Here is a 26871-nt window from a genome sequence, read left to right on the forward strand (position 1 = left end):
TTGTCTGCATCCCGCACATCATTGCTCAGTGATTACACAGGAGCTGCCAGCAGCGTCTCCAGACTTGTCTCCATCCAGAACATCGGGGACGTCATTAGTCGGTGATCACACAGGAGCTGCCGGCACGTCTCCAGACTTGTCTCCATCCAGCACATCGGAGTCGTCATTGGTCGGTGATTACACAGGAGCTGCCGGCAGCGTCTCCGGACTTGTGTTCATCCAGCACATCGGGGACATCATTGGTCAGTGATTAAACAGGAGCTGCCGGCAGAGTCTCCGGACTTGTCTCCATCGAGCACATCGGGGACATCATTGGTAGGTGATCACACAGGAGCTGCCGGCAGCGTGTCCGGCCTTGTCTCCATCCAGCACATCGGGGACGTCATTGGTCGGTGATCACACAGGGGCTGCCGGCAGTGTCTCCGGGCTTGTCTCCATCATGCACATCAGGGACGTCATTGGTCGGTGATTACACAGGAGCTGCCGGCAGCGTCTCCAGACTTGTCTCCATCCAGCACATCAGGGACGTCATTGATTGGTGATTACACAGGAGCTGCCAGCAGCGTCTCCAGACTTGTCTCCATCCAGCACATCAGGGACATCATTGGTTGGTGATTACACAGGAGCTGCCGGCAGCGTCTCCGGACTGGTCTCTATCGAGCACATCAGGGACGTCATTGGTCGCTGATTACACAGGAGCTGCCGGCAGTGTCTCCGGACTGGTCTCCATTGAGCACATCGGGGACATCATTGGTCGGTGATCACACAGGAGCTGCCGGCAGTGTCTCCGGACTGGTCTCCATTGAGCACATCGGGGACATCATTGGTCGGTGATCACACAGGAGCTGCCGGCAGCGTCTCCGGACTTGTCTCTATCAGGCACATCAGGGACGTCATTGGTCGGTGATTACACAGGAGCTGCCGGCAGCGTCTCGACTTGTCTCCATCCAGCACATCGGGGACATCATTGCTCAGTAATTACACAGGAGCTGCCAGCAGCGTCTTCAGACTTGTCTCCATCCAGAACATCGGGGACGTCATTAGTCGGTGATCACACAGCAGCTGCAGGCAGCGTCTCCAGACTTGTCTCCATCCAGAACATCGGGGACGTCATTAGTCGGTGATCACACAGCAGCTGCAGGCACGTCTCCAGACTTGTCTCCATCCAGCACATCGGGGACATCATTGCTCAGTAATTACACAGGAGCTGCCGGCAGCGTCTCCGGACTTGTCTCCATCCAGAACATCGGGGACGTCATTGGTCGGTGATTACACAGGAGCTGCCGGCAGCGTCTCCGGACTTGTCTCCATCCAGAACATCGGGGACGTCATTGGTCGGTGATTACACAGGAGCTGCCGGCAGCGTCTCCGGACTTGTCTCCATCCAGCACATCGGGGACGTCATTGGTCAGTGATTAAACAGGAGCTGCTGGCAGAGTCTCCGGACTTGTCTCCATCGAGCACATCGGGGATGTCATTGGTCGGTGATTACACAGGAGCTGCCGGCAGCGTCTCCGGACTTGTGTCCATCCAGCACATCGGGGACATCATTGGTCAGTGATTAAACAGGAGCTGCTGGCAGAGTCTCCGGACTTGTCTCCATCGAGCACATCAGGGACATCATTGGTTGGTGATTACACAGGAGCTGCCGGAGGCGTGTCCGGACTTGTCTCCATCCAGAACATCAGGGACATCATTGGTTGGTGATTACACAGGAGCTGCCGGCAGCGTCTCTGGACTTGTCTCTATCCAGCACATCGGGGACATCATTGGTTGGTGATTACACAGGAGCTGCCGGCAGCATCTCCTGACTTGTCTCCATCCAGCACATCAGGGACATCATTGGTTGGTGATTACACAGGAGCTGCCGGCAGCATCTCCTGACTTGTCTCTATCCAGCACATCGGGGACGTCATTGGTGATTACACAGGAGCTGCCGGCAGCGGATCCTGATGTTTTCTACATTCAGCGGCAGAACCTTCCTCAGACGACCATTAATGACCTCAGTGACAGCAGCCGAGGCTGGGGGGGGTGCCGGGATTTCTGTTCGAGGCTCAGGACTCCGGACTGGATAAATTGAGATGATTTGAAAATGTCCCTTCCATTTTTCCATCACCTGCAGATCATTGACGTCTCCATCATTCATCACTTCTCCTCCTTGGTGCTGTAGTTTCAATGTTGAGGGGTGTGTGCATATATCTACAAACGAGCTACCCCAAAAAAACAAACAAAAAAAAACCCTATATCGATAATGTCCCTTTTTGGAGGGTCCGGATTCTGCGCTGTCGATAGTATGACATATAACTAAGCAGCGTCGGCAGCTCGCGGTGATGTGACCTTGAACGTGGCACCAGACCTGCAGGCTGGCACGCTGACAGCCGCAGAACACAGAGGACAGATGGTGCTATGGGAGGTTGGAGTTCAGTTCAGTGATCAGAATGGAGATAAAGCAGGCCGGGTACAAGGAATATTAAACACCCAAATCTGCCAGACAAGTAAGAGGTCAATATGTTAAACTCCATCTAAACACAGATTTACTGGTGGCCCGAAGCGCTGGTGACCGGGAGCTGGCGCCTCTCTCAGCCCTGTACACAGGATCATTGGGGGTGAAGATTCCTGTGTCTCCGGGGATGGCGGCGGGGAGGGAGTCTTATCCGGGGCTCCGGTTATTAGCTCATACATAGAAGACCTTCTTTACTGTGATTGGCATTTCCACTTTGGATTACCGGAGCGGGCCGCGGGCATTCTTCTTCTCCTCGGCTCGGGATTCTTAGCATTAGGCTGAAGAATGTTTTCAAGCCTTTTAATAATCCAATCAGAAACTGAAAATACAGAACCATCTCGTCTGTCAGACACTTTTGTCCGGATACATTTGCCCCGTCACCGAGCCGCCCGTCGGTATTTCCATTGGCTGATAACTTGCAGTAAGCCGCTCTCATATGCAATTTATTCATACATTTCAATAGTCGCCGTTACAGCAGTTTATTTTACTTTTCTTTTAGTTTTTTATTATTTTTTTTGTCATTTTTATTTTTCAATTTATTTTTACTTTTTTTTTTTTTTATTCCCACTGAAGCCAAAAAGATGAACTTAAATCTTCACGAAAATGGACTTCAGGTCTGAATATAGATCCACGGCTCTTTTTTTTTTTTTTTTTTTTCTACTTCTGATAAAAAGCCAATTCTTTAATATTCCCTCTACCGAGTATTTGCCAAATCGCTCCACAAAGAAAAGAGTCGTTGGAATGAAAGTTTCACATAAAAAAAAAAGAAAAATTTTTTTAAAAAAATGCTGCGTATTATGCAGCTTGATATAAGTAAGGTAATTTTCTGGACAACTTCCAATAGTCTCTAATGGAAAAATGTCATGACAGCCAAGATGGGAGGCTAGGAAATGTTCCCGGGTGCCGAGTACGCAGCCAGCATCACAAACAAGAGGAACGACGCTTAAAGTAAATAGTTTTCTCTTAAAACTAAAACTGCCTGGAGGTTTAATGCCATCGCAAGTCAGAAAAAAAAATATTAAATGTACAAAAACTTTTGCAGGACTTGATTGAAAAAAAAGAAAAGTAAACTTTCCTAGCAGGATAATAGGATATGGTTAGGCTAACTCAGATAAATTGTAAAATATCCTCATGCTACAGTTCAAATTGGGACATACAGACAACTCAGAGGGGCAACATGGGACCCCGGTCTTAGCTATGGAAGAAACAGTGGGTCCTACTCTGCCAGACACAGCCTGTCATTCCACATTTCTACCTTTAGTGGCCGCTGCAGGGAAATGAATGGTGATCGGAAGCAGTGCGATCACCAAGAGACGATCAGCAGATCATCGGCTTCAATCTCAAAAAAGTTTGTCTTGGTGCACAAATATCATGAAGACATGAAGATGTTTACTGGTGCCCAGGGCCTGGTTTTCATTGTAGGCCTAAAGTGACTTAGCTTCATGCTGGGACTCAAAATACTTACAATGCCTTGCGTTATAACAAGGATAGGGTCTATCGCAGCCCATTAAAGTAGAGAATGGCCTCCTATAAACTGTTCTCCATCCCTCCGAGACAGAAGAACGCAGCGCAGGTCGGGGATCGGTGGGCTCACTGACGCTTGGGCGAGCCCGTCGTGCTCCCAGCATCCACGAGGAGCTCAGTCTAGGTTGGACCTTCCACTTGGAGGGACGGTAAGGGGTTTGCAATCCTGATGGTTTCACACTTCACCTCCCCCAAACTGACCAGGAAGGTACCCATAAAGGAACCGCACCCCGAGAACTCCTTGTGATGGACACACAATATAAACACGCAAAATAAATATAAGGGGTCCCTGTGTAACACCAACTAGACCTTCAGCCACAAAACTCTCCATCATGGCCAAAAGCACCAGAATAAGGGTGTGCGCTGTCTAAAAATATGAAAGGGCAACGCTGCGCAAAAGTGCCAAAAACTGAAGTGAGACCCCACACCCAGCGAGTTCAGGCACCGCAGAGTCACCACCCCAGGGGCACGTCTGCACCTCGGGCTCTCAAACTACTGGCACATGGATATATAAGATACGTGGCCACCAGTGTACACCCCAAAGCTTCATTCAGTGTGCATTATGTGTCCGCTCTACAGCAGCAGAGGCCAGAGCCGCCGATGGGAACAGATACTGCTCAGGATCTTAGCCAAAAGGCCGTAGTGGCTGCCCAGTCTCCTGGGCAAGGACTATGTGATAAGAAGGTGGGGGGAAGGGCTGGTGCAGGCAATCCTCCACGGGGGGGAAAGTATACAAGTTGTGTCTCCCACAGAGCTCCGCTGCAGACGCTGTTCCAGGTCTTTGCCGCTCTTCAGTGTATGGCAGAGTTTGGAAGGCTGAATGTGATGCTCTTGTGCAACGTCGGGCAAGTGCTGGTTCATGAGGTCTATAGACGAGTTTCTGGCTCAGCAATTATTCCTGGTCAAGGTGCAAGGCTCGGACATTGTCTTATAGCTTAGTCACCTCTCTCAGGGTCGTTTTTTGGGAGCGCTAATTTGCACATATATGTGACATCAATAAAGCAGAAGGCAAAGGAAACATTAGTGGATACGTGGCTGGATCGAAGCACTTGGGAGACTGTAATTCTGCATGTGGCCTTCCCGTGCAGTAAAGATGGAGGTGCACACGCGGCTGCCTGTGGTCGTCCCGTACAGTTAGGATGGAGAGCTGCACTCAGCAGCCTGTGGTCGTCCCATACAGTTAGGATGGAGTGCTGCACTCGGCTGCCTGTGGCTGTCCCATACAGTTAGGATGGAGTGCTGCACTCGGCACCCTGTGTCGGTCCCATACAGTTAGGATGGAGTGCTGCACTCGGCACCCTGTGTCGGTCCCATACAGTTAGGATGGAGTGCTGCACTCGGCACCCTGTGTCGGTCCCATACAGTTAGGATGGAGTGCTGCACTCGGCACCCTGTGTCGGTCCCATACAGTTAGGATGGAGAGCTGCACTCGGCTGCCTGTGGCTGTCCCATACAGTTAGGATGGAGCACTGCACTCGGCAGCCTGTGGTCGTCCCATACAGTTAGGATAGAGCGCTGCACTCAGCACCCTGTGGTCGTCCCGTACAGTTAGGATGGAGAGCTGCACTCGGCACCCTGTGGCCGTCCCATACAGTTAGGATGGAGAGCTGCACTCGGCACCCTGTGGCTGTCCCATACAGTTAGGATGGAGCGCTGCACTCAGCAGCCTGTGGTCGTCCCGTACAGTTAGGATGGAGTGCTGCACTCGGCACCCTGTGTCGGTCCCATACAGTTAGGATGGAGAGCTGCACTCGGCTGCCTGTGGCCGTCCCGTACAGTTAGGATGGAGCGCTGCACTCGGCTGCCTGTGGCTGTCCCATACAGTTAGGATGGAGCACTGCACTCGGCAGCCTGTGGTCGTCCCATACAGTTAGGATGGAGAGCTGCACTCGGCACCCTGTGGCTGTCCCATACAGTTAGGATGGAGCACTGCACTCGGCAGCCTGTGGTCGTCCCATACAGTTAGGATGGAGCACTGCACTCGGCTGCCTGTGGCTGTCCCGTACAGTTAGGATGGAATGCTGCACTCGGCAGCCTGTGGTCGTCCCATACAGTTAGGATGGAGCGCTGCACTCGGCAGCCTGTGGTCGTCCCATACAGTTAGGATGGAGAGCTGCACTCGGCACCCTGTGGCTGTCCCATACAGTTAGGATGGAGCACTGCACTCGGCAGCCTGTGGTCGTCCCATACAGTTAGGATGGAGCACTGCACTCGGCTGCCTGTGGCTGTCCCGTACAGTTAGGATGGAGCGCTGCACTCGGCTGCCTGTGGTCGTCCCGTACAGTTAGGATGGAGCACTGCACTCGGCAGCCTGTGGCCGTCCCATACAGTTAGGATGGAGAGCTGCACTCGGCAGCCTGTGGTCGTCCTGTACAGTTAGGATGGAGCGCTGCACTTGGCCGCCTGTGGCAGTCCCATACAGTTAAGATGGAGTGCTGCACTCGGCTGCCTGTGGCTGTCCCATACAGTTAGGATGGAGAGCTGCACTCGGCTGCCTGTGGCCGTCCCGTACAGTTAGGATGGAGTGGTGCACTCGGCTGCCTGTGGCCGTCCCGTATAGTTAGGATGGAGTGCTGCACTCGGCTGCCTGTGGCGGTCCCGTACAGTTAGGATGGAGAGCTGCACTCGGCTGCCTGTGGCCGTCCCGTACAGTTAGGATGGAGAGCTGCACTCGGCTGCCTGTGGCCGTCCCGTACAGTTAGGATGGAGAGCTGCACTCGGCTGCCTGTGGTCGTCCTGTACAGTTAGGATGGAATGCTGCACTCGGCTGCCTGTTGCCGTCCCATACAGTTAGGATGGAGAGCTGCACTCGGCTGCCTGTGGTCGTCCTGTACAGTTAGGATGGAGCGCTGCACTCGGCTGCCTGTGGCGGTCCCATACAGTTAGGATGGAGTGCTGCACTCTGCAGCCTGTGGCCGTCCTGTACATTTAGGATGGAATGCTGCACTCGGCAGCCTGTGGCCGTCCCGTACAGTTTGGGTACAGTTAGGATGGAATTCTGCACTCGGCAGCCTGTGGCCGTCCTGTACAGTTTGGGTACAGTTAGGATGGAGAGCTGCACTCGGCTGCCTGTGGCGGTCCCGTACAGTTTGGGTACAGTTAGGATGGAGAGCTGCACTCGGCTGCCTGTGGCTGTCCCATACAGTTAGGATACAGTTAGGATGGAGCGCTGCACTCGGCTGCCTGTGGCTGTCCCATACAGTTTGGGTACAGTTAGGATGGAGCACCCGATTATTTTCATTTTCCGGTGCAGGTGGTGACACTCGTGAAGGATACGTATTCTCCATCCAGTTCCCTCCACACCGCGTGTGCAGAGCGCAGGCGAGCAATGGCCGAGTCTGTGCAGCGTTACTGGGGTCCGGCTGTTTACATCCATCGTTCACACAGATGCCACATGTGGAAATAGAGTAATATATATATATATATATATATATATATATATATATATATATATATATATATATATATATATATATATATATATATATATATATATATATATATCCTGAGAGCCACAAGTGCAGCCCGAGGCTTCGGCCATATGTGATCATTCCTGGGAATTACTGGAGGTAATGTTGCTTTAATCCTTAAAGGGACCGTGCACCTTTATTGCAGCCATTGTCGCTCTATTATGTGAAATCCAGAGCAGTTAATCCGCATCTAGAGCCTTAATCCCCACAGATTCCCATAAATAGCAAATAGTATCCACATTAGGGATTATAAACCGAAGTATAATCCGCAGACTGCGACCCGGATCGTGATATATTAGTGTAGAAAACACGTCCGCTACAACCGAGGATATAACCAGAGCAGCTATATACCAGGTAACCAGCGGCTCCTCCGTCACTCGTATAGGACAGGGTATAGGAGGGTGCAGAGCGTACCCCGGAGGCAGAGAAGAGAGCGTGCAGAGCGTACCCCGGAGGCAGAGAAGAGAGCGTGCAGAGCGTACCCCGGAGGCAGAGAAGAGAGCGTGCAGAGCGTACCCCGGAGGCAGAGAAGAGAGCGTGCAGAGCGTACCCCGGAGGCAGAGAAGAGAGCGTGCAGAGCGTACCCCGGAGGCAGAGAAGAGAGCGTGCAGAGCGTACCCCGGAGGCAGAGAAGAGAGCGTGCAGAGCGTACCCCGGAGGCAGAGAAGAGAGCGTGCAGAGCGTACCCCGGAGGCAGAGAAGAGAGCGTGCAGAGCGTACCCCGGAGGCAGAGAAGAGAGCGTGCAGAGCGTACCCCGGAGGCAGAGAAGAGAGCGTGCAGAGCGTACCCCGGAGGCAGAGAAGAGAGCGTGCAGAGCGTACCCCGGAGGCAGAGAAGAGAGCGTGCAGAGCGTACCCCGGAGGCAGAGAAGAGAGCGTGCAGAGCGTACCCCGGAGGCACAGAAGAGAGCGTGCAGAGCGTACCCCGGAGGCACAGAAGAGAGCGTGCAGAGCGTACCCCAGAGGCAGAGAAGAGAGCGTGCAGAGCGTACCCCGGAGGCAGAGAAGAGAGCGTGCAGAGCGTACCCCGGAGGCAGAGAAGAGAGCGTGCAGAGCGTACCCCGGAGGCAGAGAAGAGAGCGTGCAGAGCGTACCCCGGAGGCAGAGAAGAGAGCGTGCAGAGCGTACCCCGGAGGCAGAGAAGAGAGCGTGCAGAGCGTACCCCGGAGGCAGAGAAGAGAGCGTGCAGAGCGTACCCCGGAGGCAGAGAAGAGAGCGTGCAGAGCGTACCCCGGAGGCAGAGAAGAGAGCGTGCAGAGCGTACCCCGGAGGCAGAGAAGAGAGCGTGCAGAGCGTACCCCGGAGGCAGAGAAGAGAGCGTGCAGAGCGTACCCCGGAGGCAGAGAAGAGAGCGTGCAGAGCGTACCCCGGAGGCAGAGAAGAGAGCGTGCAGAGCGTACCCCGGAGGCAGAGAAGAGAGCGTGCAGAGCGTACCCCGGAGGCAGAGAAGAGAGCGTGCAGAGCGTACCCCGGAGGCAGAGAAGAGAGCGTGCAGAGCGTACCCCGGAGGCAGAGAAGAGAGCGTGCAGAGCGTACCCCGGAGGCAGAGAAGAGAGCGTGCAGAGCGTACCCCGGAGGCAGAGAAGAGAGCGTGCAGAGCGTACCCCGGAGGCAGAGAAGAGAGCGTGCAGAGCGTACCCCGGAGGCAGAGAAGAGAGCGTGCAGAGCGTACCCCGGAGGCACAGAAGAGAGCGTGCAGAGCGTACCCCGAAGGCACAGAAGAGAGCGTGCAGAGCGTACCCCGGAGGCAGAGAAGAGAGCGGGCAGAGCGTACCCCGGAGGCAGAGAAGAGAGCGTGCAGAGCGTACCCCAGAGGCAGAGAAGAGAGCGTGCAGAGCGTACCCCGGAGGCAGAGAAGAGAGCGTGCAGAGCGTACCCCGGAGGCAGAGAAGAGAGCGTGCAGAGCGTACCCCGGAGGCAGAGAAGAGAGCGTGCAGAGCGTACCCCGGAGGCAGAGAAGAGAGCGTGCAGAGCGTACCCCGGAGGCAGAGAAGAGAGCGTGCAGAGCGTACCCCGGAGGCAGAGAAGAGAGAGCGTGCAGAGAGTACCCGGAGGCAGAGAAGAGAGCGTGCAGAGCGTACCCGGAGGCAGAGAAGAGAGCGTGCAGAGCGTACCTGGCGTCACAGAAGCAGCTCCACAATCCCTGGCCGTGACTCCACAGGAGACGATTGAACACTCGGTTAAAGCTCCGGTACAAGTGTAAGCACTCCACGTCCGACACGCGCCAGACGCGCTGGAGAAGCGAGCGAATGTTTGACCTCACGATGTCCAAAATCTGAGAAGAAACAGAGAAAAAGAATCAGTTGTATCGTGTAAACCCCGAAGATGACCGGCGAACAGAGCAGTCATCACCAGAAGGGGGCGCCACATAATATAATGCCAAAACTCTGATAATGCAAAAATAACCGATATAGAAAATTCACATTTCTTCGTAGCGGCGGAAGACGAGGGGTCGGACCGCAGCTTGGAAAGTGAATGCTGGGAGCGACGCTGGGGGGCGCTCCACTGCTTCTCACGGCCATGTCAGGCTTTATCTCTGTCTATGACCTCTACTATAAAACAACAGGGCAAAAAAGAAAAGATTCACCCCGGAAAATCGCCAGACGTAGGTGTTACTACTGAAAAATCCCGAATAGTGCACGGCCCTGCAGGAGGGGAAACGCTGAGGTTCATTGCAAAGGAGGAGAATAATCCACAGGGGCTGAGAACAAAACAACGCAATATAGATGTAATACCGCACCTCCGTCATCTATGGGGCCATAATCTATCTCTGCATAACGCCAGTTCTACACCTGACATATTACGGAGGTATTCTACAGAATCCATGCGGTATGCGTGTCGCAGCACAGATGTCACAGCATGCATGTCGCAGCACAGATGTTGCAGCACAGATGTCAGAGCACGCATGTCGCAGCACAGATGTTGCAGCACAGATGTCACAGCACAGATCTCACAGCACGCATGTCGCAGCACAGATGTTGCAGCACAGATGTCACAGCACAGATCTCACAGCACGCATGCCGCAGCACAGATGTTGCAGCACAGATGTCACAGCACACATGTCGCAGAACAGATATTGCAGCACACATATTGCAGCACAGATGTCACAGCACGCATGTCGCAGCACGCATGTCACAGCATGCATGTTACAGCAAGCATGTCACAGCACGCATGTCATAGCACAGATGTTGCAGCACAGAGGTGACAGCACACGTCGCAGCACACATGTCACAGAAGATGTCGCAGAACACATGTTGCAGCACACATTTCGCAGCATGATGGGAGTTGTAGCTTGGGAATCCGGCTGCATGGACTCTCTCTGGCTGGTATTCGCTATGAGCGTGCCGCTTGTGCTCCGTCCTGTCTGATAGATTATTGTGTATGACATCCTATATGATATCCACCTCTGAGGGGGCAGATGTTGGCCACATGACAGACCCCACTCACTACCGGTACATATAAAAACCAGAAAGCAGAGAAGATACATGGGTAACAGCAGACGTCTCTTACCTTTCTCTGCTTCACAGAATCCAGCTTTATCAGCCAGTAGGAGGCCACCTTGGGTTTGTGATATCGCCAGTTCTCCATTATCTGCACAAGAACAGTGGAAACAACGTGTTAGATATCGTTGTGTTTGTACAATTATAGGGAATGGGAAAAAAGGAAAGGCGCCATGAAGAAGAGGTGGAATCGCCTTCCATGCTACTGGTAAGCAGGGGTGGGGCAGTGGCGTGGCCACAACACAACTGTTTCCCTGCCCAGGAGGAGCACCATGGGCGCACACAGCACTCCATCACGGGGAATGGTGTAATTCCTGCACTAATGTGCTACAGAGGATGCTACAAACCGGCAGAGTGCAAGACCAAAGGGACTATGGATTGTCTGGTGCCTTAAACCACCAGGGCTGGAAATAAACCACTTGTTATACAGCGGATGTAAGCGGCCATGGGGCAAGCAAGGGGAGCAATAGCATCCAGCACAGTTGCCTCCAATCCCAAGGTGGAGTACAGGAGCAAAACAGAGCTCCATCAGGGAAGCATGTGCAGCAGAGGGGCAAGAAAGCGCCCGATGTGCACCGTGCCGAAAATACAAGACGCTGGGCACAGGGGGCACAGGGGGCTCGCTTAGGCTCCAAGCTAAAGAATAAGCCTAACTGGATGCTTGTATTTCTTTTGAAACCCGCCCCGACTAATATGACTCGCTAGTAAAGGCCACTTTAATATTTTCTCTTGTCCTGACATATGGCGGCTTTAAAGGTTATATAAAAAAAAAAGGAGCAAATACTCTATGTAGTAAAGGGCCCTTCCTCAGGACCTGGTAGGTACAAAGTCTCTTTCTCTCGCCGTCTCCCTCAGCTGGTATAATGTGCAATGCTTCATCTCGCCTGCGGAGGTGCTGCAGGGTGACAGAACACTTGCTTGTGGGTTCCTTCACAACTGATCTGAGCAGCCGGTGCACCCAGTGATCCCCGCAGACTATCACACCGACCGGTGGCTTTCATCATCGTCACTACGCATCCAATGCAATGTCTATTCTTCCACAGTCACGGCTGAAAGGTTCTGACACTTGTTCCAGATCCTGAATGTGACGATCACTCGTGGAACAAGTGGCATAAACATTTGCGGACACTCGGCTGCCAGGAGCAGCGCGGCTCCTGACCGCTGCAGATCATTACGTCTATTTCACGCCGCTGCACTACCGGAACACGTTTCAGTCCTGGCGGTTTTTGGACGGAGCCATCCGCCGGTGATCTTTTTTTCGGCCAGTAACGGCTGCCTGGGAAACATCCATCCTGAGTAAACGTTACCTCCGAAGTAAATGGTCCCTGCGGCCGCCCGAGCTGTAAACTAAGAAAACACTTTCCCCCCGCATCCGCGACTTCATCTCATTGGTAAGAAACGTCCGGGAGCCGCTGGGAGTTTTTCTTGAAGAGCGTCCAGAGGTTGTAAAAAGAAGAACATAAATCTTTCCCCTGTTTTTGTGGCACGTCAGACTGTGAGGACGGGGGGGGGGCAGCGGTGTGCCGGAGCGGGGAGAGAATCCGCTGAATGTTAATAGTGTGAAGGAGGAAGGAGACGCTCCAGCTCTGGACGGACGCGCAGAACTAAAGGCTCATTAAAAGCATTAGGTTTTAGGGGAACGTTCATTCTGCTAATTGGATCTTCATTCTGGAGGTCCTGGATCCTCCGAGCGACGCAGAAACAGCGGGATCGCGTATTCACAGACTTAGCGGGACCGCAGGACGACACATCTAGAAATGCAGATATGTGATCTATGATCAATAAAAATAACGTGGCTGGCCCGGCAGCTTAAGAGCCATTAATGATGGAGATAAGCTGCAGTACCAGGCTTGGCCACAATGTGTGTATGGCACTGTGCCGGGGCCCATTCATCCTGCTCATCAGCCCATGTATCAGCAGGTTGTCACTGATTAAAGGGACAGTTCTAATGATCAGCAGGGCCCTCACTGACCAAACACTGACTGTCCATCCCCACAACGGGTCTTCAATATTAAAGCCAATGAGAACCTCTTAGAATAAGATGTTTAGAATGTAGATGTAATATTTGTCCGTTTTCTGAGCCACAGTTGTGTCACTTCCCCCTCTGGCAGCTCATTACTATTTCTCTGTGCTTCTTATAAAAAGCCGCCGTGTAGTGTAAAGCTGCTACAAATAAAAAACCTGGCTCCCCCATGCTTTACACTGCTGCTTCTCCCAGCAATAGAGATGCAGGTCCAGGTCACATGGTCACTGTATAACTAGATATTCTACCCATGTAAACCCTGAAGTGCGATGCTGCAGAGAGCCCCATACTGCGGCACGCAGTGACCATGTGTCACTATAGGGCGACTGTAGTTACTGATAACCCGGCATCTCCCGGCACTGTGTGTGTGCGCTTACTTCATCTATAATGGCGCATGTTTCATCCTCATCCATCTTCCCTGGAAACCTGATCCTCATGTTCTGAAGAAGGTGTAATGTCTGTCTCGTCAGCTCCTCTTCATGGTCTTTCGATATATGATGTAAAGAGGTTTCATTCTAAAGACAAAGAAAAAGCAGTAATGGAAAGAATCTGATGGCATGACAGACGCATAGAGCTCCCCCTAGTGGTGTCTGCAGACAGGACCTTATCATGTATCTCTGTATACAGGGAGCTCCCCCTAGTGGTGACTGCAGACAGGATCTTATCATGTATCTCTGTATACAGGGAGCTCCCCCTAGTGGTGGCTGCAGACAGAATCTTATCATGTATCTCTGTTTACAGGGAGCTCCCCCTAGTGGTGGCTGCAGACAGGATCTTATCATGTATCTCTGTATACAGGGAGCTCCCCCTGGTGGTGGCTGCAGACAGGATCTTATCATGCATCTCTGTATACAGGGAGCTCCCACTAGTGGTGGCTGCAGACAGGATCTTATCATGTATCTCTGTATACAGGAAGCTCCCACTAGTGGTGGCTGCAGACAGAATCTTATCATGTATCTCAGTATACAGGGAGCTCCCACTAGTGGTGGCTGCAGACAGAATCTTATCATGTATCTCTGTATACAGGGAACTCCCCCTAGTGGTGGCTGCAGACAGAATCTTATCATGTATCTCTGTATACAGGGAGCTCCCCCTAGTGGTGGCTGCTGACAGAATCTTATCATGTATCTCTGCATACAGGGAGCTCCCCCTAGTGGTGGCTGCTGACAAAATCTTATCATGTATCTCTGTATACAGGGAGCTCCCACTAGTGGTGGCTGCAGACAGAATCTTATCATGTATCTCTGTATACAGGGAGCTCCCCCTAGCGGTGGCTGCAGACAGGATCTTATCATGTATCTCTGTATACAGGGAGCTCCCCCTAGTGGTGGCTACAGACAGAATCTTATCATGTATCTCTGTATACAGGGAACTCCCCCTAGTGGTGGCTGCTGACAGAATCTTATCATGTATCTCTGTATACAGGGAACTCCCCCTAGTGGTGGCTGCAGACAGAATCTTATCATGTATCTCTGTATACAGGGAGCTCCCCCTAGTGGTGACTGCAGACAGGATCTTATCATGTATCTCTGTATACAGGGAGCTCCCCCTAGTGGTGGCTGCTGACAGAATCTTATCATGTATCTCTGTATACAGGGAGCTCCCCCTAGTGGAGGCTGCAGACAGGATCTTATCATGTATGTCTGTATACAGGGAGCTCCCCCTAGTGGTGGCTGCAGACAGAATCTTATCATGTATATCTGTATACAGGGAGCTCCCCCTAGTGGTGGCTGCAGACAGAATCTTATCCTGTATCTCTGTATACAGGGAGCTCCCCCTAGTGGTGGCTGCAGACAGAATCTTATCATGTATATCTGTATACAGGGAGCTCCCCCTAGTGGTGGCTGCAGACAGAATCTTATCATGTATCTCTGTATACAGGAGCTCCCCCTAGTAGTGGCTGCTGACAGAATCTTATCATGTATCTCTGTATACAGGGAGCTCCCCCTAGTGGTGGCTGCAGACAGAATCTTATCATGTATCTCTGTATACAGGGAGCTCCCCCCTAGTGGTGACTGCAAACAGAATCTTATCATGTATCTCTGTATACAGGGAGCTCCCCCTAGTGGTGGCAGCAGACAGGATCTCATCATGTATCTCTGTATTCAGGGAGCTCCCCCTAGTGGTGGCTGCAGACAGAATCTCATCATGTATCTCTGTATACAGGGAGCTCCCCCTAGTGGTGACTGCAGACAGTATCTTATCATGTATCTCTGTATACAGGGAGCTCCCCCTAGTGGTGGCTGCAGACAGTATCTTATCATGTATCTCTGTATACAGGGAGCTCCCCCCTAGTGGTGACTGCAAACAGAATCTTATCATGTATCTCTGTATACAGGGAGCTCCCCCTAGTGGTGGCAGCAGACAGGATCTCATCATGTATCTCTGTATTCAGGGAGCTCCCCCTAGTGGTGGCTGCAGACAGAATCTCATCATGTATCTCTGTATACAGGGAGCTCCCCCTAGTAGTGGCTGCTGACAGAATCTTATCATGTATCTCTGTACACAGGGAGCTCCCCCTAGTGGTGGCTGCAGACAGAATCTTATCATGTATCTCTGTATACAGGGAGCTCCCCCTAGTGGTGGCTGCAGACAGAATCTTATCATGTATCTCTGTATACAGGGAGCTCCTCCTAGTGGTGGCTGCAGACAGAATCTTATCATGTATCTCTGTATACAGGGAGCTCCCCCTAGTGGTAGCGTTTCATGACACAGTTGAATGTGCACCTTGACACTGTAGTATTTAGTAAGTGTAATGTGCTAAGTCTATTTTCCCCGTCTTATGGAGATAGTACTTGTACAGGTTTGCACCCTGATTGCCACTTACAGGACTTTCTACTCTGGATTACAGCGGAGGTTTTTCCTGGAGTACAAGTACCTGCACATACACGTAGCTCACTAGTACACCTGACACAGTGATACGTCTCGGTGGCACTCACCAGTGTTGGGTACATACTGCTGCACATTCCCGTGTGCGGCACTCGATGCGATGACGAGCTACGGTTCAATGAGTTGGTCCGGTTCCCTGAGGACGGCCTGGAGACTTGTGCAGACACCTTGGATGAGAACGGCCGTTGCGGCTCCACGTGTGGAGACTGTGCGTTCAGTGCGGTGATGGAGCGAGGGCAGCTCACAGAGCGCCTAATTGGAGTTGATGAGGAGGATGGGGATGAATAGGTAAACGGCCGCGATTTAATGGGAGGCTTGAAATGCACCCTACCTGCAAACAAGCAGAAAACACTGAGGTCAGACAACAATCATCTGTGGGATCGGGGTGCACGGCCACATTCGCATCGACACAACAGAATATTGTTCTGTGCTAGCAGCGTAATGCAGGTGAATGGGGTCACAGAGCGGTCCTAGGGCACCGCGACCAGACTGGGCCCAGTTAGATGTTTGTGTCTTGCTGTTAGAACCCTCCTGTTTGTTTTTTCCATCTTGTGTTTTGCGGTCACGTGACCATCTGCCTTTATATTCCAGCTCCGCCCTTCTGGCTGTGCTGGACTTCAGCGTTTGACTGTTTCTCTAGCCAGGTGCTTCGGTGCCTTTCTCTGTCAGTTTGCTTGGTCCTTCTGGGACCTCTAGTACTTTTTGTCAGTTTATCTTTCTGTGTTCTGCAACAACTTCTCTGTTCAGGAGGTGTCCCATTTTTGTTCCAGTCCTTAGTTCTTTTAGGGACCCCTCCCCTTATGCTATAGGTCTTCGTTCAGACTAGCCGAGGACTAAGGCGGGTCTGTTCATTAGAAACAGGCAGCCCGCTACATCGTAGGGATTCAGCTTAGTCTTACTGTAGGGATAGCTTTCCCCTTCTTTCCTCAGTACTTGTGGCAGATCATAACACTTGCCTGTCACGGTGGTCCGGGGGTCACGATGCGACCACTCTCGTCTGCATTACGCTGCGCTGCACAGAGCAATCTTCGGCCTGTGACCTGTGTCGCGGCCACAGCCTTGATGACCTCTGTAACTAAATGTGATATAAGCATCCTTATAGGAGCACGGATCTAACAATGAAGGTACGGAGAGTCTACAGCAGAGAGTGCCAGAGGCTAGGTGCAGCGCAAGAGAAGTCCTGAAGATAAAGGGGAAAAATAACGGAGGAGGCTGATCACATCGGCTACACAAGACGACACGTAAGAGAAGAATGGCTCAAACACCAAGGAAGGATGTGAGATGGAGATTGATAGAAGGAGGCCCGGCCTAATAATGTCTGATAATCAATCATTGTCATATCTCATAAGAGGGAGGATTTGGGACATGTCCACGGCTGGGTGTAATAAATGGCTTTGTGTACACAGCCTCACTTCATTTCCTGTGCTAAGGATTGTGGGTGATTAATGGGCACTTGGACGCCGGCGTTCAGAAGGTCCAGAGCTGAATATCTCCCAGTACATGGAGATCTATATCTAGATACAGTGAGAAATAAAATGTATCCTAAAATCAGCGGGATGCTATGTCCACTCCTGGAAATGTCGTGTTATAATGGGCCTGTCCATAAAGCTACCGAGCCGCTCCTCTACAGGGAGCACATCGGGGGCTCGATCACATGGAGCCGCTCCTCTACAGGGAGCACATCGGGGGCTCGATCACATGGAGCCGCTCCTCTACAGGGAGCACATCGGGGGCTCGATCACATGGAGCCGCTCCTCTACAGGGAGCACATCGGGGGCTCGATCACATGGAGCCGCTCCTCTACAGGGAGCACATCGGGGGCTCGATCACATGGAGCCGCTCCTCTACAGGGAGCACATCGGGGGCTCGATCACATGGAGCCGCTCCTCTACAGGGAGCACATCGGGGGCTCGATCTCATGGAGCCGCTCCTCTACAGGGAGCACATCGGGGGCTCGATCACATGGAGCCGCTCCTCTACAGGGAGCACATCGGGGGCTCGATCACATGGAGCCGCTCCTCTACAGGGAGCACATCGGGGGCTCGATCACATGGAGCCGCTCCTCTACAGGGAGCACATCGGGGGCTCGATCTCATGGAGCCGCTCCTCTACAGGGAGCACATCGGGGGCTCGATCTCATGGAGCCGCTCCTCTACAGGGAGCACATCGGGGGCTCGATCTCATGGAGCCGCTCCTCTACAGGGAGCACATCGGGGGCTCGATCACATGGAGCCGCTCCTCTACAGGGAGCACATCGGGGGCTCGATCACATGGAGCCGCTCCTCTACAGGGAGCACATCGGGGGCTCGATCACATGGAGCCGCTCCTCTACAGGGAGCACATCGGGGGCTCGATCACATGGAGCCGCTCCTCTACAGGGAGCACATCGGGGGCTCGATCACATGGAGCCGCTCCTCTACAGGGAGCACATCGGGGGCTCGATCACATGGAGCCGCTCTTCTACAGGGAGCACATCGGGGGCTCGATCTCATGGAGCCGCTCCTCTACGGGGAGCACATCGGGGGCTCGATCACATGGAGCCGCTCCTCTACAGGGAGCACATCGGGGGCTCGATCTCATGGAGCCGCTCCTCTACAGGGAGCACATCGGGGGCTCGATCTCATGGAGCCGCTCCTCTACAGGGAGCACATCTGGGGCACGATCACATGGAGCCGCTCCTCTACAGTGAGCACATCGGGGGCTCGATCACATGGAGCCGCTCCTCTACAGGGAGCACATCGGGGGCTCGATCACATGGAGCCGCTCCTCTACAGGGAGCACATCGGGGGCTCGATCTCATGGAGAAGCTCCTCTACAGGGAGCACATCGGGGGCTCGATCTCATGGAGAAGCTCCTCTACAGGGAGCACATCGGGGGCTCGATCTCATGGAGCCGCTCCTCTACAGGGAGCACATCGGGGGCTCGATCACATGGAGCCGCTCCTCTACAGGGAGCACATCGGGGGCTCGATCTCATGGAGAAGCTCCTCTACAGGGAGCACATCGGGGGCTCGATCACATGGAGCCGCTCTTCTACAGGGAGCACATCGGGGGCTCGATCTCATGGAGCCGCTCCTCTACAGGGAGCACATCGGGGGCTCGATCACATGGAGCCGCTCCTCTACAGGGAGCACATCGGGGGCTCGATCTCATGGAGCCGCTCCTCTACAGGGAGCACATTGGGGGCTCGATCTCATGGAGCCGCTCCTCTACAGGGAGCACATCTGGGGCTCGATCACATGGAGCCGCTCCTCTACAGGGAGCACATCGGGGGCTCGATCACATGGAGCCGCTCCTCTACAGGGAGCACATCGGGGGCTCGATCACATGGAGCCGCTCCTCTACAGGGAGCACATCGGGGGCTCGATCTCATGGAGAAGCTCCTCTACAGGGAGCACATCGGGGGCTCGATCTCATGGAGCCGCTCCTCTACAGGGAGCACATCGGGGGCTCGATCACATGGAGCCGCTCCTCTACAGGGAGCACATCGGGGGCTCGATCTCATGGAGAAGCTCCTCTACAGGGAGCACATCGGGGGCTCGATCTCATGGAGCCGCTCCTCTACAGGGAGCACATCGGGGGCTCGATCACATGGAGCCGCTCCTCTACAGGGAGCACATCGGGGGCTCGATCACATGGAGCCGCTCCTCTACAGGGAGCACATCGGGGGCTCGATCACATGGAGCCGCTCCTCTACAGGGAGCACATCGGGGGCTCGATCACATGGAGCCGCTCCTCTACAGGGAGCACATCGGGGGCTCGATCTCATGGAGAAGCTCCTCTACAGGGAGCACATCGGGGGCTCGATCTCATGGAGCCGCTCCTCTACAGGGAGCACATCGGGGGCTCGATCACATGGAGCCGCTCCTCTACAGGGAGCACATTGGGGGCTCGATCACATGGAGCTACTCCTCTGCAGGGAGCACATTGGGGTCTCAATCACATGGAGCTGCTCCTCTGCAGGGAGCACATTGGGGGCTCAATCACATGGAGCTGTTCATCTAAAGGAGCACATTGGGGGCTCGATCACATGGACATTTTCAGTCTCTATTGCTCAGTGTCGCCCCTCGTTGACTTGCACAGCGTTCTCTAACTGCTAAAAGTGACAACGTCCTCAAGCACATTTCTGGTTTTCAATAGTCACTGAGGTCGGAGAATGCAAAATTGTGCTACAAAGTAAAATATTTCACATGTTTCACTGTACATTTAGTGGACGGGACCCTTTAAGGAAGCGCCATCTTTGCTGCTGCTCCGTCCTAAGCATATTTATTACTAAGTACGATGACCGGATGTGAACCTACTGGATCTCTCCAATGATTTGTACTTCTGCTCGTCCAGCTCGTAGGTGACTTTCTTCTCTTTCACCAGTTTCTCGTCCTCGGTGTCGGAGCTGCTGTCGCCTCCGGAGCTGCTGCTGTTGGAGCTGCTGTAGCTTTTCTTCTTCGAGGTCTGAGTGCACTCCGGCATAGAGGACAACGTCTGCAACAACAAAAAATCCTACTTAGGACGGGAACAAATATGAGAAATGACGCTCTGCAGCTAAACTTCTACAAAGCTCTGATTAACAAGGCCCTGAGATAGAGCTGTACGGATCTAGTGCTGCCAACGTTGGCCGGGCAAATCCTGACCCCTTAAAACTGCATCAAACTAGGAACTGTGCAGTCAACGGGCTGCAAAAAAAGTTTCCTTTCTGAAGTTATGGGCACACGACGTCTTGTTCAGGTAGATTCCTACTGAAAGTGCAAAAAAATGAAGATAATGCACAGAAATATAAACACGACATTGTGCCCATGTTCAGACTTTTGTCACTTCTTTTAACTACTTCAGGGTTCGAAAACATGAAGAGGTTGAAAGAAGTGACCCGTCCGTTCTTATAGTTTAAATAACTGAAAAAAAGACCCCGGAAGACGACGGCAAGACCACCAGTAAAGCTTCTTCCTTTAGTGTCTTCGCCTATGAAAACCTCGACAGGTGCGCTGGTGTCTTAAAGACGTGTGCACATAACACTCCAAAAACTGCTTCAGGAAATGGAAAACTCCTCCAACAACTGCCCTGATAAGGAGCGTTTAATGAAGAGGTTTCCACTGTAAACTCATTGGCTTCGGCTGCGTCATAAAAACCCTGTGTGCACATGTCCTAAGAAGGCAACAAGAAAGCTGCATCTGAAGGTCTGGTTCAGGGGACGATCTCACAGGATCCTACACATCACCTGTGATTTTATACATAGACTCTGCCCAATAACCATATATACAGTATATCCTCTGTACAATGAGAAAGCGGTGGAATCACCGGAGAACTAGGGGAGGCCGGGGATCGGGGTCCCGGAATAAGCCCTCCTCTCCTGCGTGATCTGTTTTTTCTTTATTATTCCGCTCAGCCGTCGGGAGAATCCGGCTTCCACATGATTAGCGCCATTTCACAACCATTTTCTAACCATTAAAGCACTAAAGTGTTCTCAGCAGGTGACTAAACCCGCGCCGGTCATGGATGAACTTCCCGTGAGTAGACTGGATTGTACAAACCTAAAACCAGCCGGGCACTCGGCGGCTGCGCTGGATTCTCACCGGCTGTGACCGATGGCTCCTGCTACTCCTCCTGTCCACGAGCGCTCAGCTAAAAGCCGCAAACTAGACCAAAGTCAACATCTCCGCACAGACGACACCTGAGCAACGGCAGCGTCACCTGGATCCATCATGGCGAGTCCGGATCCAGCAGTCATGCGGACTGACAATGCGGAGAGCGCAGGAAACTGGATTCTGGGCGTTGGCAGTCGGCTCCTCTGTACTCAGACGCTGCACTGATCCTATTACTGGGGTCTTACACGTTTTCAACATAAAACACGATAATGTACAACTGTCTTAATCCAATGGGGGATGTCAGTTGTGCTGGGAGTTGTAGTTTCCTAACAGTTTGCGCAGAGAGGGAGGAGGAGTTCAGCTGTTTCTTCAGGTGCTCACCGCTCCAGTTGCTCGCTGCTGGCTAGGAAGCGGTGCGCTCCAGATGACTGACAGCTCGCGGGCTCATACTTTGGCCCTGGGGCGGGAACGTGCGGCCCTTTGTGGGTACATGCAGTGTGGGCCACCAGGACACTGCGTTGGGTAGATGGCTCGCTCAGCTCTGCCGTAAAAACCAAACTGCTATTGGTTTTATATGAAAAGTAATTGCAAAAATTATTTTTATGCCAAAATAGATGCATTCCAGTAAATAAATGCCCTCGTCAGTGTCCAAAAATTGTTCATTACATGATGTCTACGTGAGTTACTGATAGGATGAGGAGCTGACACGGCTTACCATGGGTTAATGAAGCTGCCTACCCTGCGCTGGTCCCTTTAAATCCACTGTCGGAGGCCGGGACATGTGCGCCGTGATGTAAATCTCATTATGTTACATTTTGGTGGAAAGATAAAGAATCTGGGATAACAGCAGATAAATTATTCAGCCGAACACATGACACATAATATGAAAAGAGCAATGTGGAGCCAAGTCTGCGGCAGAGGCTCAGCGTGGCGGCATTAATTCTCGTTCCTGCAGAGTGCCGCCTGCTGCTCGATCTGTAGAAGACGCACAATGCACTGGGAATTTGGGAGCCGCTGATGCAGCTGGAAACCCTCTGCCAACACTGTTTTTACAGTTTCAGCCTTGGAATCAGAGTGGGGGTCCATCAGCAGAGCAGGGGTCCATCAGCAGAGTGGGGGTCCATCAGCAGAGTAGGGGTCCATCATCAGAGTAGGGGTCCATCATCAGAGCGGTACTCCATCAGCAGAGCAGAGGTCCATCAGAGGAGTGGTGATCCATCAGCAGAGAAGGGGTCCATCATCAGAGCGGTGGTCCATCAGCAGAGCAGGAGTCCATCATAGCGGTGCTTCATAAGCAGAGCAGGGGTCCATCATCAGAGCCGTGCTCCATCAGCAAAGCAGGGGTCCATAAGAGGACTGGGGGTCCATCATCAGAGCGGTGGTCCATCAGCAGAGTGGGGTCCATCATCAGAGCGGTGGTCCATCATCAGAGAAGCGGTCCATCAGAGGAGTGGGGGTCCATCATCATAGCGGTGGTCCATCATCAGAGAGGTGGTCCACAAGCAGAGTGGGGGTCCATCAGCAGAGCACGGATCCATCAGCAGAGCTGGGGTCCATCAGCAGAGCGGGGGTCCATCAGCAGAGTGGGGGTCCATCATCAGAGCGGTGGTCCATCATCAGAGAAGCGGTCCATCATCAGAGAAGCGGTCCATCAGAGGAGTGGGGGTCCATCATCATAGCGGTGGTCCATCATCAGAGCGGTAGTCCACAAGCAGAGTGGGGGTCCATCAGCAGAGCACGGATCCATCAGAGGAGTGGGGGTCCATCATCAGAGCGGTGGTCCATCAGCAAAGTGGGGGTCCATCATCAGAGCGGTGGTCCATCAGCAGAGTGGAGGTCCATCAGCAGAGCGGGGGTCCATCAGCAGAGCGGTGGTCCATCAGAGGAGTGGGGGTCCATCATCAGAGCGGTGGTCCATCAGCAGAGCGGTGGTCCATCAGCAGAGCGGGGGTCTATCAGCAGAGCGGGGGTCTATCAGCAGAGCAGGGATCCATCAGCAGAGTGGAGGTCCATCAGCAGAGCTGGGGTCCATCAGCAGAGCGGGGGTCCATCAGCAGAGTGGAGGTCCACCAGCAGAGCGGGGGTCCATCAGCAGAGCGGGGGTCCATCAGCAGAGCGAGGGTCCATCAGCAGAGCAGGGATCCATCAGCAGAGGGGAGGTCCATCGGCAGAGCTGGGGTCCATCAGCAGAGCGGGGGTCCATCAGCAGAGCTGGGGTCCATCAGCAGAGCGGGGGTCCATCAGCAGAGCGAGGGTCCATCAGCAGAGCAGGGATCCATCAGCAGAGGGGAGGTCCATCGGCAGAGCTGGGGTCCATCAGCAGAGCGGGGGTCCATCAGCAGAGCTGGGGTCCATCAGCAGAGCGGGGGTCCATCAGCAGAGTGGAGGTCCACCAGCAGAGCGGGGGGGCATCAGCAGTGCGGTGGTCCAGCAGCAGAGCGGTGGTCCATCAGAGGAGTGGTGGTCCATCAGCAGAGTAGCTGCTCCGTGCTGCAGGGTAGGGCGGCGGCCCCCCGTGACACCACTAACGTGTCATATCTTACGCAGTCACATTATAATTACTGAGCGACTTCCCAGTGGACGGTTTATGGGATCGGTCGTCTTTTGTCAGGATGTTATGAGCCGGATCACAGATGCTGGGGCCGCGCCGCCGCCAATTCAGATTCAAACTTCTGTTGTATTTCAAATGAAGCAAAAACTAGGAAAATGATCTTGGAGCCGAGTGTGAGTGCGAGGAAGATCGTCCCGGAGTCAGGTGTACTTATTGATCGGAAGCAGAAAAAACACTTGAAAGTTATGGAGAGTTAAAAGAGAACTCCGGGTATGGTTGCTCTCGTATCTAAATGAACACAGTCTTTTCAACATCAATCAATAGTTCAGGAAAAAATAAAGAACACTGTAATATCTCTTTCTTGATATCAATTCTTCTCCTCCTGAACTCATCACTCACTCTGAAATACAGCTAAAATCCGTCCTGATCTCAAAGTAGGACTGCCATCTGACTGAGGGACCAGATTATAGCTGCTTATTGCACCTTTCTAGTAAGTCTTTTATCTCACCCCAGTGTTGGAGTCACAGCTGCGCTGCTCAGTCATGTTGTATAATCTCTTCTACTCTGCTTCTAGTAAGTGTTTTATCTCACCATAGTTCTCAATTAGCAGCTACACTGCTCAGGAGTGTCCTCCATTGGTTTACTGCTTTCCAGTAAATGTATTGATCTTATCCTAGAGCTGGATTCACAGCAACACTACTCAGTACTGATGTATAATTTCTACCCAGCTGTTCCTGCTTCTCACTAAACTTTTCTCTCACCCCAGAGTTGAATTCACCGCTACACTGCTGTATAATGCCTACTATGCTGCCGCTTTCTAGTAAGTGATTAATCTCACCGCAGTGCTGGATACTCAGCTACACTGCTCAGTACTACTCTATTTTGTCCATGCTATTGCTGATCCTGAACATGTGCTACATAGAGACAGGAGAGCAGCATCCATATGTGTTGTGTATGGGAGGTATCATAACAGAGTATCTGCTCCCACTAGTTCAGAGACAGCAGAAAAGTAGAGATGGAACCTGCAGAGGGGAAACCTGGTGAAATGCAGGATACAAGTTGTAGGTCAGAAATGACAGCTTAATCTGAACAGCAAATGCATTTACAGATACACTTAGGGTTTGTGCCAAGTCTTAATGGTATCGTCTATCCAAAGAGTAGGTGATAACTTGCTGATTGTTGGGGGTCTTAGACCCTCATCGAGCCCAAGAGTGGGGTTCTGAGGTGCTCATATAATTGGAGCAACCACCACATAGTGTCATTAATGGGACTGCTTCTCCGTGCTGGTCTTTCTCCAGCGGTCGTATAGACAATAAATACAGAGGTGGTGCGCAATCTCAGCCCCCCTGCTGTTATCAAGGCTGGTGAGGGTCTTAATTATCGTAATTTCCCCATTTGAATGGAGTGATGGTGAATGGATCATAACTCTAACCCTTTATGTCTGTTTTGTTTTTTTGTTTTTTGTTTTATTTAAAAAGGTCCAAAATTAGAAAAAACAATCAAAAACACTTTTTTCTTCCAAAACATGGCCGTCCTTATTACCGGGCTGTGTAAGGTATTACAGCGTAGCCTCTTTCAAACTATCTCTAATCTCGCTTCACCCTTTATCAGACAATGATGTCCATCTAACTTTACTACAAAGTTCGGTTTGGGTACCAAAACTGCACCCAAACTTGAACCAGAACACTCTCTCTCTCCTTCCCCCAGAACTCCGAACATTGCAACAGACTTCCGGGGAAAGTCCGTGTTCAGCGTTTAGCACCGGAAACTTTTCTTTTTAAGTTCGGGTTCACTCAAGTCAACCTCCAAGTCCTTGTTTTATGCTCCGGACATGTAAAACATAAATGGCTCTGTGCAGACAGGACTTTCATCTGCAGATCCACAATGGCTGTGTCGGACGGGGCTCATTAGTGCAGACGATGATTTCTCGCTCAGCAGCTGCGTCACGTTAAGAGAGAAACCTTCACAAAAGCAAAAATGATTCACAGGATCCTCCGATTGGGAAAAGCACATTCATGAGAAATAAAATAGTTCTAGGTATTAATCATTGCACTGCCAAAACTATACTGAAGGAGTACGTCAGCATGGAGGCTCCGCCCTCAGAGTGCAGTCAGAGAGAATGTCAGCATGAAGGCTCCGCCCTCAGAGTGCAGTCAGAGAGAACGTCAGCATGGAGGCTCCGCCCTCAGAGTGCAGTCAGAGAGAATGGCAGCATGGAGGCTCCGCCCTCAGAGTGCAGTCAGAGAGAATGTCAGCATGGAGGCTCCGCCCTCAGAGTGCTGTCAGAGAGAATGTCAGCATGGAGGCTCCACCCTTGGAGTGCAGTCAGAGAGAACGTCAGCATGGAGGCTCCGCCCTCAGAGTGCAGTCAGAGAGAATGTCAGCATGGAGGCTCCGCCCTTGGAGTGCAGTCAGAGAGAACGTCAGCATGGAGGCTCCGCCCTTGGAGTGCAGTCAGAGAGAATGTCAGCATGGAGGCTCCGCCCTTGGAGTGCAGTCAGAGAGAATGTCAGCATGGAGGCTCCGCCCTTGGAGTGCAGTCAGAGAGAATGTCAGCATGGAGGCTCCGCCCTTGGAGTGCAGTCAGAGAGAATGTCAGCATGGAGGCTCCGCCCTTGGAGTGCAGTCAGAGAGAATGTCAGCATGGAGGCTCTGCCCTTGGAGTGCAGTCAGAGAGAACGTCAGCATGAAGGCTCCGCCCTCAGAGTGCAGTCAGAGAGAATGTCAGTATGGAGCCTCCGCCCTCAGAGTGCAGTCAGAGAGAATGATCCATTAAAGCAGTGCTCCGGCTGCGTGCATATTTTTATAAATTTCTTCTTTTCTGTTACTGCTCTGG

The 26871-nt window shown here is 52.5% G+C and overlaps 1 protein-coding gene across 12 annotated transcripts in view; it reads right to left on the reverse strand.

Annotated features, from left to right (window-relative positions):
* Window positions 1-26871, reverse strand: part of TTLL7 (tubulin tyrosine ligase like 7) — a 202691-nt gene that overhangs the window by 19896 nt on the left and 155924 nt on the right. For all 12 annotated transcript variants that reach the window (XM_073643985.1, XM_073643984.1, XM_073643982.1 and 9 more), the window contains 5 exons: window positions 20206-20387; window positions 15960-16236; window positions 13398-13535; window positions 11008-11088; window positions 9612-9772 (listed from right to left, as the gene is read on the reverse strand). In XM_073643985.1, coding sequence (XP_073500086.1) covers window positions 9612-9772; window positions 11008-11088; window positions 13398-13535; window positions 15960-16236; window positions 20206-20387 — 839 coding nt within the window. The remainder of the gene's footprint in view (window positions 1-9611; window positions 9773-11007; window positions 11089-13397; window positions 13536-15959; window positions 16237-20205; window positions 20388-26871) is intronic.

This window comes from Phyllobates terribilis, unplaced genomic scaffold, assembly GCF_046119375.1.
Source record: "Phyllobates terribilis strain yellow unplaced genomic scaffold, ASM4611937v1 Scaffold_8__6_contigs__length_399053987, whole genome shotgun sequence".
NCBI lineage: Eukaryota > Metazoa > Chordata > Amphibia > Anura > Dendrobatidae > Phyllobates > Phyllobates terribilis.